At 32.7% G+C, this 20,836-nt stretch overlaps 1 protein-coding gene across 6 annotated transcripts in view; it reads right to left on the minus strand.

Annotated features, from left to right (window-relative positions):
* The window catches only part of RNF17 (ring finger protein 17), a 115,282-nt gene that overhangs the window by 15,992 nt on the left and 78,454 nt on the right, over positions 1-20,836 (minus strand). For 5 of the 6 annotated variants that reach the window (XM_074303729.1, XM_074303732.1, XM_074303733.1 and 2 more), the window contains 10 exons: positions 19,743-19,863; positions 16,757-16,984; positions 16,415-16,565; positions 16,112-16,230; positions 14,305-14,395; positions 12,675-12,790; positions 10,855-11,141; positions 3,676-3,839; positions 1,645-1,764; positions 665-745 (listed from right to left, as the gene is read on the minus strand). In XM_074303729.1, coding sequence (XP_074159830.1) covers positions 665-745; positions 1,645-1,764; positions 3,676-3,839; positions 10,855-11,141; positions 12,675-12,790; positions 14,305-14,395; positions 16,112-16,230; positions 16,415-16,565; positions 16,757-16,984; positions 19,743-19,863 — 1,478 coding nt within the window. The remainder of the gene's footprint in view (positions 1-664; positions 746-1,644; positions 1,765-3,675; positions 3,840-10,854; positions 11,142-12,674; positions 12,791-14,304; positions 14,396-16,111; positions 16,231-16,414; positions 16,566-16,756; positions 16,985-19,742; positions 19,864-20,836) is intronic. The other variant, XM_074303731.1, reaches the window with a different exon arrangement.

The raw sequence follows: 20,836 nt of genomic DNA on the forward strand, positions 1-20,836 counted from the left end.
GCCTGAAGTCTAAACCCAGAATATGAATGAATATATATATTTTTTAAAGAACTCTGAAGGTTGCCCCATAGATAGCAACACTCTCCTATTACATGAATGTTTCTTCTTTTATTTGAATATGTCTCTTAAAAGCAAAGGATCATGGTCAGAGTTTTAAAGCTGAAAGAACCTTAGAAGTCAACTAAGTCTAACCCTCTTATTTTAAAGAGGATATTAAAAAGCTCAGAAGCATCAAAAAACTTGCCCAAGATCACAATGGTATTAAATGTCTGTCAGATTTCTAAACAGACTCCTTTAAATCCGAATCCCACATTATTTATGCTCCAGCCTCCTTTGACCAGGCTTAATATTGCTGCATACTACAAAGTAAAATTAAGTTAAAATTTAGTTGCTGAAAACTAAAATTAAGCTAATAAATATCCTGTGTGCCCTTTAAAACAAATCTTCACAATTCTAAAATTAAGTTTATTTTAAAGTTTAGAATCAAATTTCTCTTCTTTCACATAAATATCAATTATACACTAATGTATATAAACACACCTAAAAGAATGTTTATCACTTAAAAAATTTAGATTTAGATATTAGTTATTCCTTCAAATTAATATTTTTAAAGAATTCTTATGACATATCAATACAAATAACTGCTTAAACCTTAACATGTTACCATGTTATGAATTTCCACCTCTCTCTTTGGTAGTAGTTCTTGAAGAAGTTCTACTGCGTCTGACTGCCAAGAGTTTCCAATCTAATTGGGATAAAAATGTTATCTTCCATGAACAAAAAAGAAAACAGAAGAAACTGTCTGATATACAAAAGCCAGAGAATCATAATAAAATTATGTCCAAAATAAAGTTCCAAAAACCTCACAAAGGTAAATATTATTGTTTACACTTGTGATTCCACTGTGGTAATGAATCCAACAATTTGTTCACAATTTATGGTTTTAGAGAGTTGCCCAGAGTCACATACCTACTATGGACAGGGATGGGATTTTCAACTTAGGCTTTCCTGATAGCCATTTTTTTTTTTTAAACTTTGAATCCACTATTTTATCCATCATAGCATGATGCTTCTCTTTTATATTTATGTTGCAAAGTTCTTCTGTCTGAAATAATCTAAGGTGATTTGATTAAATTCTACCTAATATACCTTTATGAAACAGATTATTCTAAAATTTAATTGGTCAATTGTGTAATAGAAATAATGAGAAACATGTTTAAGCAAATACAATTTTATTACGCTGAAATACAAAAAGGAAAAAAAAAACACATTAGCAAGCTTAAAACTTTAGTCACTTTTTAACACCCCCTCCAAAAAAACTTATTCCATGGATAATCTATACCTAACACTATCAGAAGGAAACAGAAGGATCTTAGCTTCCCTTAAATTAAAATGCACACATGCGCGCACACACGCACAAAACATTTTTCCAGGCACAAAAACACAGAATTCCAAAAATAAAACAAATCAAAATATAAAATATGAATTCTAGGATTGTTTTTAGTATACTTATTAGTAATATTGAACATAAGTATTCTTTAGTCCTGGATTATCCTGCATCTTAAACACTGAATATTTGAGCAATCATGATGGGAAGAATATTTAGATTATTACATTTATGATAGAACAAATCACTTTACTTACAGGCACAGTATTATATAGCTGACAAGGAATGCAAAACTGGGGTCTATCAGCATATAATACAATTGGATAAAGATGACACTGTGGGATCTTCTCAGTATATCCGTGGTCTAAATATTGTACCTGCATAAAATAAACTGTATTACAGAATTATTGGTAGAGGAGTGATTTTATATTCCTCAGTGTTCTGTAAGAATTAAAGGAATCGGCTATATTTGATTTGAAAGAATTTCCAGGAAAAAATAACCCAACTTTCTTGTTGTCATGAAAAAGCTATAAATCTATATAAATAACTATGCAAGATGATTATTGATTGGCTTTTTATTACTCTATTTGAAATTTCCCAGGAGTGGGAGTGGGGGTGAGTCATAACTTCTTTTGTAAAGTATGTCACCACAAAGTGCTAAACTAAGCACTCTGTGGACGATAGAATAGTTACTAAAAGTACATTTGTGAAATGCTTTCAAGTTAAAGTGACATGGTATAGTTTAATAAACATTGAATTGGAAGGCTGGAGTCCTAGAACCCAGTTTGACACCGATCTGCTGTCTGTCATCATGTTATGTTTTCTCACCAGTGAATTGAGGGAGTTAGTATTCATTTTAAGTTTTTTCTAGCTCAAAATTTTATGTTTAAATACTTTTGGGGGAATTTCTACCTCTTGATAAACTCAAAATTAACAAAATCTCATTATATGTTATAGGCTCTGTCCAAAGAGCAGCAAAAGCAAAAAATGAAAAAAACACCCTCCCCTCCACTTAACCTCAACTGAAGAAAAAAAGCCAAAAGATTTGACTGTTTAAAAGTATTAATTATTTTAATAAGTTAAACAGAATTTAAACATTTGAGTGAGGAAATACAAAGTAGTTTAGTTCTAATTACTTTTGTCTCAACTAATATAAAATTTGAGACACAGAATGGCAAAGCAGAGAGAGCTGGGCTTAAGCAGGAAGCCCTGGGTTCATGTGGCACATACAGGATGCATGTTCTGTAACATCTCACTGGTCTAGACAACTTTCTTAAGATAGAAGTGACTCAGTAGATAGAGAACTGGATTTAGCATCAGGGAGCCTTGAGTTCAATTCAACATTAACATTTAATAGCTGTGTGACCTTAAGCAAGTTGCTTAACTTCTGTTTGTCCGAGTTTCCCCATCTGTAACATGGGGATAACAGCACCTACTCCTAAGTTTATTGTGAAGATTGAATGAGATGTGCTTATCATAGTGCCTAGTACATAATGGATATTTATTGTGTCAGAGTTCCCTATTCTTTCCCTTCATATTTGTAGAGAAGGTACTTGAAGGTACTACAAGGTACCACTGACATGATAGGGGGAACTTCCTCATTTAGGAGTTCCTCAATCTAACCTGAGAATCAGGCCTAGTCCCCATCTCTCTCACTAAAATAAAATGCATAATTATTTAATAAAACTTTAACCAACAGGATTTAAACTTATCTTTGTACTATTTATAGATAGCTCTTTAAACACTGCAATAATGTATATGAAAATTATTCTGTTTGTAGATTTGTGTATTTTTTCTATAAAGTCCTGACAAACTAAAAAATGAAACCAAAACCAAAATCCCACTTGTGAGCCAGTTAAATACACTAGATTTATTGGCGCAGATTTCAGAAAAACGAGTGCCCCAAGGAGAAATTAGTTTTAATACTTTTATTCATTTCAACCCATTTAAAGCTAAATTCTCTTAAGGGATTTCCTATCTAGTTTGTTTAAACAATATAAATAATTTCATATTTATATTATGGACAGCACTTTGCTCTAAATCATGGAAATAAAGTTTGACTGGCTCTAGGATTAATGAGAAGTTAAAATCATGGGGAAAAAAAAAAAAGTCCCTTTAAATATAAAGGGTCATCAATTAAGATTGGCTTTCCCATAGTTTATACGCTCAGGAAATTATCTAGTTAATTTTTTAAAAAGAAAAAATATTCTCAAAAGACACTATATAATTTGTACTTAAGAATGACTGAGTTTAACTCTCTATATAAAACCAAAGATAATCAAACTTACCCTGATAGTTCCACCAACAACTTCCATAACTTTACCTCGATACCACACAGTATCTGATCCTCTAACTGCACAAGCTTCTCCTTTTTTCCAGCAATATGGCTCCAAAAGACCAAGACACTTAAAGTTACTTTGAATTTCATCCATCAATTTTCTAAGCTCAAGTTCTAAGGGAATGCATAAAACACAAGCCTTAAGAAAATTATTTCACTCTTAATTTTAAAATCATTACTTCATATTAATTTTATGTTAAAATGTCATGAAACAGTAACTACACTTTAAAAAGTCAGTTCTTATACCCTTGGTATTATATTCAATTTGTTCAAACTCTACTAAAGTACTTTATTATCTGTATGTATATTATATATTTAGAAAACATAGTTATCAGGTTATATTCAAGTGTTTTGAGGATTTCTCAATCCTATATATCATGATTAAGAACTACTGAATGCACATAAATAATAGACTAGTTCAATCTAACGTTGAATCAAGAACAGTTAAGTAAAACATAAGATACACCATTTTGTACGAAGGTAAAATGCAGCACAATCTTGGGAAAACAGGCATTTAACAAAATCTTGTTAGATTCAACCAGTTAATCAAAATTATCCCAAATAGTATTTTCATAATAAACATAAAGGAATAATAATGTAGTAAAAACTAGCATGGGTAGTTAAGAGATGGTTTAGCTTTGAAACTAGAACAACATTATTAGTTGGGATCTATTATAATTTATCCCCTACAGAAATTCTATTTTTATAAGCCTGAATGCAACCCCAGATACTTAGATGTGTGTAGAGAATAAATTCAGGTAGGTAATACCAAATGGAAATCTTTTGGGTAATGGGAGTGAGTACAAATCTAAGTAATGCGGGTTGTGGTCCCTTTAAGACTAGTCCTTTCAGATTGATTTATTCCTGATTCCCAGTCCCTCCTAGTTGATCAATTCAAGAAGCTAGGACTTTTGATGCACAACTCCTGGTCAAAAGCATCCCTTTTACTTCCAATAGGAGATATTTAGGCTCTCACAACCCCCATCTGATCTGAGCCACCTTGGGCTGTCCCAGCCCCCATTCTAATGATCTCTCAGGTTTCCCAACCCCCCACTTAGCATATTCTAGCCCTGGCTGAAACCCATGGAGGAACCAACTTGGGACTCCACCCATAAGCCCCTTTAGCTAAATCTCTCCTTATAAAAGAGTCAAACTGGAGTTCTCTTTGCAGAGGGTCAAAACATGCCAACTCTCTGCCCACTGGAATACTGGTTCTGGTGCCTTCTTCTCTTTACCTAACACCTTTTACTAACTAGACTTTAACTTTACTTCCAAACCCCAAAATAAACCTCTTTTATAAACCTAGTTTTCGGGTCTGTAAATTCCTTTACAGGGGACTCTTGCGTCGCCACTAGACATCATTTAACTCTGTATTCTAGCACAGAATCAAAAGGGGTTATAGGGGAACTCCATTTGGCTCCCTGTAACCTGAACCTGCCACTAGACCTCAATTAAACCCTAATTTCATTAGTTACCCCAATTCTAGATCTCATCAGTAAGTATAAGAGATGTTCCTCACTAGCAGTTTGGTCATGAGATATTAAAAAAAAAAAAAAAAAAAAAAAATATATATATAGCGCCATGTAAACATAAAAAAATTTGAAAAATGCCTTCTACACTTTTGTGTAGATTGTTCTGTGATTGTTAGTGATTATGGCAGATTATTAGGCATTGGAACATGCCAAGACTCAAATAATTTTTAGATAGAATAGAAACATATTTTAACTTTCAAATATAAAGATCTTTGTCCAATGATTAAGAAGCAGATATACAACTGGAGGAAGTGAACCATATTAATACTCACATTCTTGTTATAAATGACAAACCCCCACAAAGTATTTTTTAGCCAAATATTATAAAAATTATCTTCTAAGAGGTCTGAATAAAAAAGTTAGTGGAATTCCAGTTGGTGTCTATAGATGAAAGGTATTTTATAGGACTCTTGTCATATTGCCCTGAAGTACTCATCATAAGCAAGAACACAAATAAATACCAATGAGGATAGCTGCAGCCCACAGGGCAATATTTTTACATAGTGAAGTGGGCTGTGGTCCCTTTAAGAAACTATTTCCTATTGATCTGTGATTCCTTTCAGATTCCCAGCTCCTCCTGGCTGAGGCGTATTCTCCCTAGTCCAGGATGCCAGAGCCTTTGATTCAATTACAAATCCTGGTCAAAAAGCATCCCTTTGAAATCCAATAAGAGCTCTAGGCTGTCCCAGCCCCCACTAAGACACTCAATATAAAGGAGCCAAACTAAAATCCTCTCTTTGCAGAGGTTCCAAACATGCCAGCTATGCTATGCTTGGGATGCCAAGGAGTCTCTGTCCACTGGAATATTCTTTTCTAGTATCACCCTCTATTTACCCTCACCTATTCACTAACCAGACTTTATGCCTCTCTGACAGAATTTCTAACCTTTCCTATAATAAACCTCTTATCAATCTAGGTTTTCGGGTCTGTAAATTCCTTTACCTCTGTGCTGCCAGAAGGAAGTCCCCAAAATTCCCTATCCTTGCGCTGAATCCCAAAAGGTTGCAAGAGAGCCAAACCTCTCCATTAGGTTCCCTGAACCTTGAACCTGCCACTAGACCTTATCATTTAACTCCCTGACCACCAGAAACCCTAACCTCATTTGGTTTCCTAAATCTAGACTTTATCATTAAGAAGAAGCAGCAGATGAACTACATGGAGAATTTGACAAGATCCTTCAATTCTGGACAACTTCAAACTACAGAGCCTACAAAGAATGGCCAAAAATATCTCCCAAAACCCAAATGTGTAGAATAGTTTGAATAAAAAAATAAAAAGGACCAGAAATATGCCTGTAAAACATGATTTGTCGCCCAAGACAGCTGGAAACAGTGGACACTATGTAGACTAAATAGAAAAATCAGAGAAAACTTTACTTTAACAAGTGCCTACCCAAGGGGAAGTCATTTTTGATTTAGTTACCTCTGGGAAGTCAGACCATTAATTAAAACAAAAGTTATAATCCACAAGAATTAGAACATAAAAAGACAATAGTCAGTCAGCTCTAACTACCCTTATTTATTTCTTTGTTTAGCTGAGGCAATTGGGGTTAAATGACTTCCCCAGGGTCACACGGCCAGTAACTAGTCTTATATAAGAACAAACAAACAAAAAAACAAAAAACCTGCTGACTCTGGAAAAAGGGCATAAGTGGAAAAGGTTATGTATATGATAACTTTTTAGAAAAATCAAACTGCTATAAAAAAGGCTGTTATGATAAAGATCTCAGAAACTGCCAAGTTAAGTAGACACATGGAAGATACTTTAATTGGAATATAAACTTATTTATAGACTAAAAATTACAAACAGTACTTTTTTTTTTCCTTAAGTATTGGAGGGAGTGAAAAAGCATTTAAATGCTAGTATATCCAAATACATGTCCCTAAATGCTTGTGAAACAATTTTCAGATATCCACTATTCTCAGAGAGCTTGCTTCTTAATTATGGGAGACAACATATTAAAGAGGGTTCATGATCATATTCATTCAGTTCAGGCAGTTGGAAATATTCAGTCATCCTTAGGTAGGGATTGTCGAAGGGAACATGTGGCAAGGAGCTTGGGGAATATGGCATGACAAATTTTTTTTTAACAAGACCACAGATGGTTTAAGGATCAAGTCCAGGGGAGACAGGGATAAATGCAAGAACCCGTTTTCACCCAGGAAATGTCCTGCATTTACAATTGCTAGGTGGATCCTGCTACTAAGTCTGTCAAGTCCTCATATTTACAACTTAGGGGAAGGGAGAAGAAGGGAGGGGAAGATCCCCAGCTCTTCCCTGGGAAGATGGGTGGGAGGTGGCTGGTCCTGGTTAGGAACAAACCTGCTGAAAGCTAGCTGTGACTCAAGAAGACACATCATCCTAAACATATAAGATATAGTTGTAAAGTGATCAACATATTCTAGATTGTGTATATAATATATATTCTATACAACTGGAATTCTTTAAACTTCTTGGTTTTTCCTACAGACAGGCAGATGCATTTCTTTTGAGTGATTTTACATCTTATTTTGGAGGCTATGACAAACTGCTATAAAGTAGACTTTTAAACAAGGAGTAATCCTGTCTTGACTTGCCTTCTTTACTCTCTCTCTCTTCCATGACAGTGGCAAACACATTTGGCAAGTATATATCTGTTTTTAGTATTATCTGATATTGTTATTCAAAGAGCTAAACAAGGTACTCCTTGTTAGAGCTTGCAAAGAATCTTGTTTAATAATTTTGATAGGAGATACTTTGTTGAAAGAGAACTTTTAAGATAATCTATTATTCTATCAGATCAAATATCTTTTTGTGATCAACATACTGATTCATACAATTAGGACAGTGGCATTTTGAATTCTTTATATATGTTACATGTGCAACTCCAATTAGGAAATGTTTTATCAAGGTAAAGTGATGATCCAGAATTATATGACTGAAAGACTTTATATATGGTTTTAGCAACAGATCACATTCATTTACTTTGTGAAAACAAGTTTTAGTAAGCATAGCCAGAAGGTTATGACTGATAGACTGGCTATGTAATTTATTTTTATTTTTTGCAATGCATGTGATCATTTAATTCTGGTACAACACTTCCCATTTCTAGCCTGAGGAGATGTTCACTGTCAACATAAGCCATGTTATATTAAACAACTCTATGGATACTGAAAGGGGAAGATGGGTGACAAAGCAATATAGCCAAAGTTTCAGGCAGATGCTTTCAGGCAATACATTGTACTACAACGTACAAGGCACAGCATTCAAGTGAATTAAATAGCTGAATTAGGGACATTATGGCCCAAAGTTTTGCTAGGAGTTGATGACTGGGACAGAATAGACTATTTAAAATGCCACTGTGGTGAATCAAGATCTATTTGCTAGATTGACATTGGGGACTGAGCAACAAAGACTCAACCTGTAACTGGTTCTTCAGGCCTCCTAGCCCAAGATGGGTAATAGAGTGAGCCTCCTGCAAGCAGCCCATATTTTTGTTTTTGCTGATATAGCTTTGTGGTTGACTATTCTGAGGACTTGGCATTAGCAAATCATTTCACCATTTTCATTATCCCTAGTGAAGTGGATAGTAGAGTCTCAGGGATATGTGTTTTGACAAGCTTCAAGGTTTTATTAAGGGTTTTCAGTTCTCCAAACAATGAGGTTTTAACTAGGCTGACTGTCACTGAGCTATTTGATTTTAGCTAGCTGTCCTGTTCTGTACATAAGCTTTGCTGATCTAGTCCAAGTCATACGTGACCTTCTGCAGTGTGCTTGGGAATACCAGCAGGAACCAGCAGCTCATCATTAAAAATTTCCTTCTCGATTTTGTTATCTTGAGTTGACTGGGCCTTCCAACTTCAATATTTCTTCAATCTGCTTCCCTGAGTGCCTTCTCAGACTCAATGCCAGTGCTGCCAAAATCCCTGAGATGTCTCTGGAAATGGTTTCCTTATGGTCACAAAAGCTCCTAGCTTAAATTCTGCCAATGTCTACAACCCAATTAATGACAGAAAGACATGAATAAATAAATTGTACAATTGTACAATCGTACAATTGTTTCTGTATCCTTAAGTCCTCAAATCATCGACTGGCACATAATAAATGCTTACTAAATGTTTGTTGTTTAACTAACTGAATGAGTATTTTCCCAAACTGTTTTACCTACCCTATGTGTCCCCTGCTTCTTAAACTATGGATCTTGACCCCATATGAAGTCTTGTAACTAAATGTGGGAGTCATGAAATGATGATTAAATGTTTGAGTTGTATACCTACTTTATATACCTATATACCCAGGGTCATGTAAAAATTTCCTGGACAAAAAGGGGTTTCAAGTGGAAAAAGTTTAAAAAGCCCTGCTCTATAACCACATTTCTCCACATTAATCCAGCCAGAACAATTTCCTTTTTATGTTTGTTGATTTAGGATTTATTTATGATTGTTGATTTGTCCCCAAAAATAAAGACCCTTGATGTTTTGCCTTATTTTAAATGGTGATTCTTTAGCCATGGCAACCTGTGAAACAAAGTAATGGAGATTTGGTCTTAAGAACCATCTGGCAACAGAACGGAGTTGTATCAATCTTTACAACTTCATTATCACTCAGATATAGCTAAAAGGGAGTTGCAGTTAATGGAAAGATAGTCTATGTTCTCTTTAGGGTTCAAACAATCTTGAGAACTGTAGCTTCTGGTGCCAATATTTCTTACAGAGGATGAAGAGGTTCCTCTAAGAACTTTTTTTTTTAAACTGTTATTGCTTAGTAATTTTCAGTCAAGTCATTCTCTGTGACCCCAATTTGGAGCTTTCTAGGCAAAGATACTGGAATGGATGGTCATTCTTTTTTCCTGATCATTTTAAAGATGAAGAAATTGAGGTAAACAGGGTTAAGTCACTTGCCAGGGAAACACAGCTAGTGTCTGAAACCAGATTTGAACTAAGGAAGATTATTACATCCTTTGGATTCCAAGCCGAGCACACTATTCACTGTGCCACTTAGCTACCCTAAGAACTTATTAAGATGCCCCAAATTAAATCAATTTATACTTTGATACTTGGCAACTTCAATACAAAATGTGGGCATAGCTGATAATCTTGTAAAAAGTTGGAAAATATAACTCAGGAAAACAAAGAACAAATAAAAAAGCCAAATATTTATAGACTTTACCTAAGCTATACACATGCAGAATAGCAGAATAATACTTTTGAGAACAGAACCATAAGTTCTTGGCCTTGAACAAAATACCAAAGATAAAAATGGTTACATTTTAATAGACACTAAATATGCTACTAGAAATTATCTCCTTGAAAAAGTTAAATTTTTTTAAAAAGTTTTTTTTAAAAAAAAAAGTATTCAGATTCTGGTCAATGTGGCAAATAATTAAAGCTATATAATATAAGGAAAAGAATACTACATAGCAGGAATTGTGAATAATAAAATGATAAAAAAACCCCACATTTTCAAGAGTTTATATTTTAAATGTGCATTTTAATCTTATATCCAAATATAAACTACTCTTATAAACTGATTAAAAATAATAATAATTAAAACTAAAGTAGTAAAACCATAATCTATGATCTTTAAATGGGTAGCTTAGTATTCTGTGTTTGCCTTACCTGATGATTTTGGTACCACATATATAGTTCCATCATCACCAATACAGCTTACAACTGCCTCAAACACTTTCATGTTAGGAATAACTGGTGGTTTGTAACATCCTCCAGTTCTTGGGTCAAGCATTGTCTTCTTTATGTCAGATACCCTATGTTCACTGATAATACCATTAACTTTGTTGGGTTCAAAATGAGATGTGCTATACTTAGCCACTCCCAGACTCTCTTGTTCCATGGGGATATCAAGGCTCTTCTCAGAGGACAAATCAGTTTTATTAATTTTGTCAGCTCTGTAAAGTGCAAAAATAATTTATTTAAGAGCAGAACAGCATAAATATACAATAATACACAAAGTATACCCAAAGATTCCTACAAGTGCTTTTTATATGACAATGTGCCAAATGAACTGTTAATAATTCACAGTTGAGAATTCAATATAACAAAACTATTTAAATCATTAATGTTAACACTGATTCAACTGCCAACACAATTTCACTTATTCTATCTACTATGTTCTATTATTTTGTATCATAAGACAAATGCCTTTTAAACCTAAGCTGTTAATCTGCATATTAATTATGTGAAGTAAAATGTTTTCCCAATTTTAAAGTGATTTCTGAATGGCCATTTTTAAAAAATATATAAATTAATGAATTAGTAAAGCAAGGATTATTTATTGGGTGCAAATACAATACAGATAAATTGGGCTATAAAAAAGAAAGAGCTCATTTCTGATTTTAAGGAATTTGTATTCTACTAGGAAAAAATAAATAGAATACAATGCATTTATTTTTATATGTTCTGCCTAAAATGACTCCTCCATGCCCAAAGTTTCAAAAAGAACATTAAAAAAAATTTCACAATTCACTCCTTGATTCCTCATCTGCTTGAGAAAGGAACTGCAGTATCACTGAAACGATATTATGAACAGAAATTTGAACAATAACTTCTGCGGTTTTTTTTGTTTGTTTGTACTTTAACTCAGTTTTTCTAAGACATTTTGCATCAAATTGAATGACCACTATTCAAGTAAAAGACAAAAAATAAATTAAAAGCAATGATCATTCAACTGAGAGGAGGAATAATTCAACACTTAATCTTGTATTTCTCTATTTAGATGCCTCTATTTTTCCTTTGAGATTCCCTCCCATCTAGTAAGGGTGGAGGGTCATTGTGGCAGCAAATAAATTATAAGCAATCAGTAGACAGATGATTCAATGATGAGTCTTTTGAATATTTGTTTGAGGTTCTGGCACAGATACAAGAGTTTTAGGATTACATAACACTCAATGATCTCCATTTCCAAGAAAGGTACTTAATCTCAAGCAAGATACCTGAAAAAGAAATCATAAAAGCAAACAAGAGTTTGCTCTTTTCCCTTATCCATATTTCTCTTTCACAAATATTGTTACTCTTCATTTAAATAATTCTTTTATTTAAGCAGAGAGGCACTTCTCCATGTTTTAGAAAGAAGGGATCTTCTATGAATAAATATGGTAGTGGAGATTATTCAAATCAACTCAATAATTCAATAGAAATGACAATATCTACTAGGCAGACAACCTTGTGATAACCTGAAATTGAGTATTGATTTGAGGAAAGATTCGGTTCAGATCAAAATTTCTTCATGGCTAAAGAGCTGATTTATAAGCAATCTTACAAATATATATATTTTTATAAAATGAGGCATGTGCAATTGATTTTTATATAACATATAACAGACATACAAAATTGCAATAAAAATAAATATGTACATATATAAAAGAAATTAAAGAAAATTTTAGGAAATGTCTCATAATATTACAACCCCCAAATTTCCATACCTTCTTTCCCGCAAAGCCAAACCTTTTTTAATCAGATAATTGGAGATATCAATACATTGTCCTTTTTCATCTCTGCATAAAATTTTCACAGGCAGTGGCCATGTTGTATGGTTTTCCTAGAGCAATACAAGGCCATAGAAATCATGAAGTCGAAATTTTCTTATACATTATTATTTTTTTATTAAAGCTTTTTATTTATAAAACATATGCATGAGTAACTTTTCAACACTGACCCTTACAAAATTTTGTTCCAAATTTTTCCCTCCTTCCCCCCACCCTCTTTTCCCCTAAATAGCAGGTGGTCCAATACATGTTAAATATGCTAAAATATATATTAAATCCAATATATGTATACATATTTATACAGTTATCTTACTGCACAAGAAAAATCAGATTTAGAAAGAAAAAAAAATTCAATAAAAAGAGTGAAAATGCTATTTTGTGAACTATATTCAGTTCCCACAGTCCTCTCTCTGGGTGTGGATGGCTCTCTTCATCACTGAACAATTGGAACTGATTTGGATCCTCTCAATGTTGAAGAGAGCCACATCCATCAGAAGTGATCTTTGCATAGTCGTCTTGTTGCCACGTATAATGATCTCCTCGTTCTGCTCATTTCATTTAGCTTCAATTCAAGTAAGTCTCTCCAGGCCTCTCTAAAATCTTCCTGCTGGTCATTTCTTACAGAACAATAATATTCCATAACATTCATATACCACAATTTATTCAACCATCCTCCAATTGATGGGCATCCATTCCATTTCCAGTTTCTAGTCACTACAAAGAGGGCTATCACACACATTTTGGCATATATAGGTCCCTTTCCCTTCTTTAATATTTCTTTGGGATACAAGCCCAGTAGTAACACTGCTGGATCAAAGGATATGCACAGTTTGATAACTTTTTGAGCATAGTTCCAAACTGCTCTCTAGAATGGTTGGATTAGTTCACAACTCCACCAACAATATATTAGTGTCCCAGTTTTCCCACATGCCCTCCAACATTTGTTATCTTTTCCTGTCATCTTAGCCAATCTGAGGTGTGTAGTGGTATCTCAGAGTTGTCTTAATTTGCATCTCTCTGATCAATAGTGATTTAGAACATCTTTTTATATGACTAGAAATAGTTTCAATTTCTTCATCTGAAAATTGTCTATTCATGCCCTTTGACCATTTATCAATTGGAAAATGATATGAATTCTCAAATTTTAATTAATTTTCTATATAATTTGGAAATGAGGCCTTTATCAGAACCTTTAACTGTTAAAATGTTTTCCCAATTTGTTTCCCTTCTAATCTTGTCTGCTTTCTTATATAATTATACTGATGACAACTTTTTTATCTCTTTCATCACTGATCTTTATATTTTAACATTCAAAAAAGGACTATAAAAAGGCATAAGACTTAGGTAAAATAATTCCAAATAGTACCCATTCTGCATTTGTCATTTAAGTTCCTAAACTAAGAATATTGCATTTTAGAAATTTCTTAATTTCTTTTGAAAATATAAAAAAGTAAAACATATATCCATAACTTAAATAAGTTCCATTTCTTTCTCTATAACATTAAAGTATACTTTCTGATCAAAATATACACAAATAATGTTCATATTTCTTTTACTTGCTATAGACCTGTATGATTATAGATGCTACAGCTCCAGTGAGGTAAAATGAAAGACAATCACAAGCTGTTGCTGTCCACTTGTCACTTCCACCAGTTGGTCTAAAAGAAAAAAAAAAAACTATATCATAAATGTGACTTTCAAGTAACATGCTGAAATGTTTGTTAATCACGTATACGTGACCTTACCTATATGCTTGAGAATAAAATTTAAAAACTCATCACCTAGGGATTTATGTGTCACTGCTGTCCAATATAATTTTAGAATTCCTCCAAGAATTTTCACAACCCGTTTGAAAGCCAAGAAAATCTGTCTCATTATTTAAAAAAAGACCTTTTCTCCTCAAAAGTATTAGAACAACATATGCTCACTGAATGCTAAAGTGTTTTGTTGTTGTGACTATATTCCAGGACTTTTAGCATAATATCTTGTAACTATAGGAGATTATTAATGTTTGTTGAAGTGAATTTTTTGTTAAATTATTACGTGTTCTCATTATTTTTTTCCAGACTTGCCTATAAATTACTTATGGCTATTTCTAAAAATAAAATTCATACTTAAATGACAAAAATCTATCGAAGAGGGTCAAAGGAATTAAATAATAAATAGGCTCATTTGGTTCTTCTTATAAGCCACTTTTTATACTAAACTAAAAAGTCCATTTAGACACAAATGATTTAACTTTCACATTGAGTGGGATGGTTGTTTCTAAAGTTAATCATCTGACACAAAACTGAAGTCTAAAAATTATCAAAAGCACCTAAAAAGGAGGTGGCTTAATGTTTGCAGAATTGAACGTTGGAAAGACCTTTGATATTTTTTTTTGTTTTTGTGGGGTTTTTTTGTTTTTTGACCTTTGATATTGTTACAGAAGCAGAACTAAGTTTAAAATAAGAGGCATTTTCTTTTACCTTTTAATATACTTGTGCTGACATTAGTGTAATTCATTTCAAAGAATACTTATAATTGCATTTTACTATGCACTAGATATAACAAAAACAACTATAATAAAAAAAGAAACAGTACCTGCTCTCAAGATGCTTTTCACAATTAAATACAACATAATTTAACAAAAGATGACCATAGCATAGGTCAGATTCATATCAACCTTGACAATCCCAACTTAAACTCAATAGTTCCCTATTTCCTCTAAAAGCAAATGCAAAATATTTCGACATTCATAATTTAGACTTCTTTTACCTTTCCAGCCTCCTTATATACCTTACTCTTCATTATCTACTCTGTGATGCAGTGACACTGGGCTCCTGGATGTTCCACTAACAAGGCTATCTCCTGGCATTTTCTCTGGTTCTTTCCTATGCTTGCAACACCCTCCTTTCTCAACTCTGCCTACTGTTTTCCCCCCTTCTTCCTTCTTTACTTCCAACTTGTCTGCATATATTTATTTGCGTGTTGTTTCTTCCATTAGTGTTAGCTCCTTGAGAGCAGGATTGTCTTCTATTGTCCAATCTGCTCTTAGTAGTACAGTGCTTGACATACAGTAGGTGCTTAATAAATGTTTAGTGACTAATTTTAAAACTTTCTTCTTATAAATTTGTTCTTCAAGTTTCTTTATATTTTGTAATTTACACTCATTAAATATTTGGAAAATAAGAATGCTGATTTGCTAGGCAAATTATAGCCTCTTTGAGCCTCAGTTTTCTCATCTATAAAATAAGAATCAGACTAGATGAATTCAAAAGTTCCTTCTCATTATAAATCCATAATTCTATGATATATTAAAACTGAAAAAATCAGGTTCAAAGTATTTTAAGATATAAATTAATTTTAATAGTAATCTTTTAGAAATAGGCTACCTTATATCAACAAGAGAACATTCCAAAGCTAATCTCTTTGTTGTCTTCAGATTTTCTTCAAGTTTTCTTACACAATCAACATTTATTGTTACTTTAATACCAAAATCATAAAGCATGACCTACAGAAAAAAGAATATACTTCATATCAAAATGTAAAAACTTTTTATAACAATTTTATATATATAATGAAACAAAAAAATTAAAAGAAATATAGTAAATATGTAATAAAAGGAAATCCAAATTACTCACTATTAAGATAATATATTTATGGGAGTGATCATGACCCACTAATGAAGTATTTACCTCTACCAGTGTTGCTGAAATTATCTTGGTAATTTGGCCCCTTCGCCACTGTTTTAACTCAGTCATCTGAACAGCACAATACATATTAATTTCCCATGTAACTGGTTCACATTTTGAGTTTTCATATGCTGTTGCCATCTTTTCCTGTAAACTATATGCAAGGTTAACATATTTAGCATTGGCAGGTTTTTTTTGTGTTTTTTTTTTTTAATAAGAGACCAGAAGAGAATTCCTTTGTTACATAGATATTTCATTTTTTTTTAAACAACTAAAGTATGGAAAATAGGAATTATTTCTTTTTATCCCAAAGGTTAATTCTAGATTTTAAATATACTATTATACCTATTAAGTAATGTCTCTGTTGACAGCTGTTGCACATAAATCTTCTCAGGAGACACGACATTAGAGATCTGCACAGGAATTTCCTTGTTATAAAGTAACTGTAAATCCTGATCTTCGAGAAATTTTGTAACCAAAGAATTTGAGATATTTGTTTCAGTTGAAATTATTTCTTCAGGAGAAGGGTCCCATACTTCATCATACTTTTTACAATTACCTTTTAGGTTATATCTAGAAAATAACATATGTTAATAAAAATGTGTATGACATTTGTTTTTCTCTAATTGTTTATATTTTCATTTGGTTAGTTTAGTTTACATGTTTTAACTATGAAAATAGGTAATTTTATAATACAAAAAACTATAATAACTTTCTGAGTAAACTGGCCTGCCTTCCAAATAGTAAAACCTAACACTATAGGAAGAAAATGGAGTAAACTTTTAATCCAAAAACTGAAAACCACAAGTTTTTATTTCAAGAATCAGAAAAGTATCAAAATTCTCCTCTCCTCCCCCCAAAAAAATTAGAGGAGTAATCAAACAATCTATTTTGCTTGGCATAACCTAACTTAAATAGTAGTTTTTTCTAGGCTAATTTCTGCCTAATCAGAATTTGAAAGGGAATTTATATTCAATATGACCCTGAACAAGTCATTTAACTTCTTAATTTTGTTAGCTGTAAAATGAGGGCTTTGAACTAAATGCTCTCCAAGAGCCCTTCCATTTCTAAATATATAATTTTATAAAATTGTAACCATCAACAAAAGAAGTTGAAGAAATAATATACAAATCCAATTCCTGTGTCCTCTGCCTACAGATCCAATCCTGCAGGATGTTAATTTTCTAGTAAGAAATTAAGACATAGTAGAGACAAATATAATTTTTACATTTTTATCTTTATTCTTCTGTGATGAGGAACTCTCCCAAACAAATTTCTTCCATGCCCCAAAGCCAGAAGGAGGAACTAATACTAAAGATGATAAAATTAAGATGAAAACTTTTCAACAGGCGGCAGAGCTGGGTTGAAACCAATATGAAATTTAACACTGATAAGTATATGTTAAGCCTTGCATTTTGGTTAAAATTTATCCAAAGTCCATTGTATAAGTATAGGTTGAGAAAAACTTTCTTGACAATAGCCAAATACTATTCTTCCCTAACTTTATATAAGACGATAATGTGATGTAGGGACCTCTCAGGTCCCTGCCAACTAACTCTGATGCCAGTGTGAAATGTTGTGTCTTCTGTTAGCTATGTTTGCTGTTTCAGGCAGTTCTGCTTAACTCTTCCTTGTTGTAAAGATTTGATCTATAAAAGGGGAATATGTTTGACAGGCAGAGATAAGTACAGTACGAAATAGAACAAGTATCAATAAATCATTTTTAAAAATCAGACGGGAGTATGTAAACTCAAAGAAAAACCCCATCTTTCTTTCCAGATGATTTAGCTGGATAGTAACCATAGACTATAAATTTAGTGTGAAATCAGTGGTGTGACATGCTAAGCAGAAGAGAGTCCTATGAGCAGATCATATTCCAGAGCACTGTATTTACACTATAAATACACCACATTTAAGGAAAAAAACCTCAGAAACTCAGGTCTATCTGGAGTATTGAAAGGGTTTTATAAGGATATGTTTTGTTAAGTAGTCTCTGATTCTGTGACCCCACTCAGGTTTTTTGAGAGGCAAAGTTACTAGAGTGCTTTGTCATTTCTTTCTCTAGTTCATTTTACAGCTAATGAAATGGAGACACACAGGGCTAAGTGATAGGTTAGATGTAAACTCAGCAAGATGAGACTTCCTGACTTCAAGGTCAGCCCACGATGCAACTCTTTGACAGCCATATAATAGCCTAGGGCACTGGAAGTTAGACAATCCTGACTGGGTTCAGTTCGGATGCTATTTAGTGAGTAACCTTGCACAAGTTACTTGACTGGAGAAGCAGCTAGGGGCACAGAAGGTCTGAAGCTGGGCCTGGAGGGAAGGAGACCCAAGTTTAAATGTGGTCTCAAGACACTTCCTAGCCATGTAACATTGGACAACTCATAAACCTCTGTCTGCCTCTGTTTCCTCATCTATAAAATGGATATAAAAAGAACACCTCTCTCCCCCAAGGTTGTTGTGAGTAACAAAAGCTTCTTGTTGTCTTCTTTGGATCTCAAGTTCTCATCCATAAAAAAAAGAGGTTGGATTAAAAGGGTGAAGAAACATTATGCCCTCCAGCTATACAACCTACATGATTTTATTTCCTTGCTCACTCCGGGTTAGCTCAATTCTCATTTAATACCCTAATACAAGATCTACTTTTTTTCCCCCTGTTGATACACCATAATGAAGCACTGAGAAATGTTAAAATCCAGATTAAGATGCTGGTCCTGTTAATAATTCCTTTTATTTTAAAAATATTTTTATAGTGTTTGTGCTTCAAGTGTTCAAAACAAAGGGCACAACTTCAAAGTTGTAAGAAAAACACACAAAAAAAGAGTTTATATGATAATCTTTTTTAAAAGCAAATAATGATTCAAATAATACTTTTTTATGATCAAAACCAAGCTGCTGATAGATTCAACAGAATGATAGAGAATAGCATATTACTTAAACATTATTGCTCATTTTCATCTTAAACGATGATGATTTGAAGATAGACACTATCTTAGGTTTTTTAAGACCAACCCTAACAATATATTCTGAAAGATGATTGGAAGTTTAAAAATTAACTGAGTAATGATCAACAACTTATATTAAATATTTACAATTAAAATAAGTAAAGTCTAATGGTAGGAAATTAAGCTAATCTTGGAAATCAGGATGAAAATGAGTCATCCTACTTCTGACATATTGTGATGTGATCTAAGGAAGTCACATAAGTTTCTTCCTGGAGGAGCTCCTTGTTCAGATAAAATCTTAGATCTGGACACCCTCCCCCAAATAAAATTTCAGCAAAGACCATATATGTTTATTAGCTATTAATATTAAAAAGTATACTCACCCTAGCTCATAAAATGCTAAACCTTCTTTAACTAGCTGGCTATTAACACTGTTTGGTATCATTCCAGGAGCACTGATAGAATCAAATAGCTCAACAGATAGCACATTGTCTTCCAAGATTTCTGTAAAAATCAAGAAGATAATTTGGAAAAATATTTTTATTTGAATTATATAGTTATTTTATTTTCAATTAGTATGTATATTTTAAAGAACGTTATACATTTACAAACAATGAGCAAAAATATGATCTTCAGAAAACTATTAAAGTGAATAACGGTAGGGAAAGAGCTGTAATTTTTAACAGCACTCATAAAAATAGACATTTAGTGCTCTTTACTCAACAGACAATTTTGTATTGTTTACCTCCATAAATTGCTAGGGGATTTTTTTTAAAAATAAAAGAAAAACAACTAAGAAGAACTGACATTTATTTACAGTTGACTATTTTAAAGATCAGGTTTTAATTCAGTTTCTCAGAAGGACAAATTAAGGAAAGTTTTTAAGTTAGCATTATATTTGCACATTTCACAACTTGTATCAACATGTTATGCACCAAAAAGTCCAATATACAAAACTTTCAATTAATTAGGAGTGTTAATTTCCTACTTTTCTTCCCCATTCCATAATGTTATCTTACAAGAGTCAAATTATAAAGGTTTTCTTTCAAATACAAAAACAAAAAAGAATACCTAGAGTTTAACATATTCATTCCAATCTCCAATGCTTCCATACCAATTTTGAATAATAATGATGACTTATTAGGCATTATATTATCCTGATCAAAATTTATGTTTCATAACTATAATAACTACTATTGCCATCACTTTAAGGCAAGGGACTATCCTAATACATTTTGAAAAGATAACCAACTTTATTTCTTTGACTTTCTTTAAACTTAATGCTTAGTTAAAAAACAAATGAAACTAACCAAAATATCTGTAACTCAAGTATTACAGTGTATAAAAGTATAAATATGATACATTCCTAGTTTAAAGGAATAAAGGAGACTATATTTTCACTTGCTAATCTGATAAAATCCCATTGTAGCAATTAATATCGCAAAGCATTTTGAATCACCAAATTATTTCCAAGCAT

The sequence above is a fragment of the Sminthopsis crassicaudata genome, chromosome 3 (assembly GCF_048593235.1).
Source record: "Sminthopsis crassicaudata isolate SCR6 chromosome 3, ASM4859323v1, whole genome shotgun sequence".
Classification (NCBI taxonomy): domain Eukaryota; kingdom Metazoa; phylum Chordata; class Mammalia; order Dasyuromorphia; family Dasyuridae; genus Sminthopsis; species Sminthopsis crassicaudata.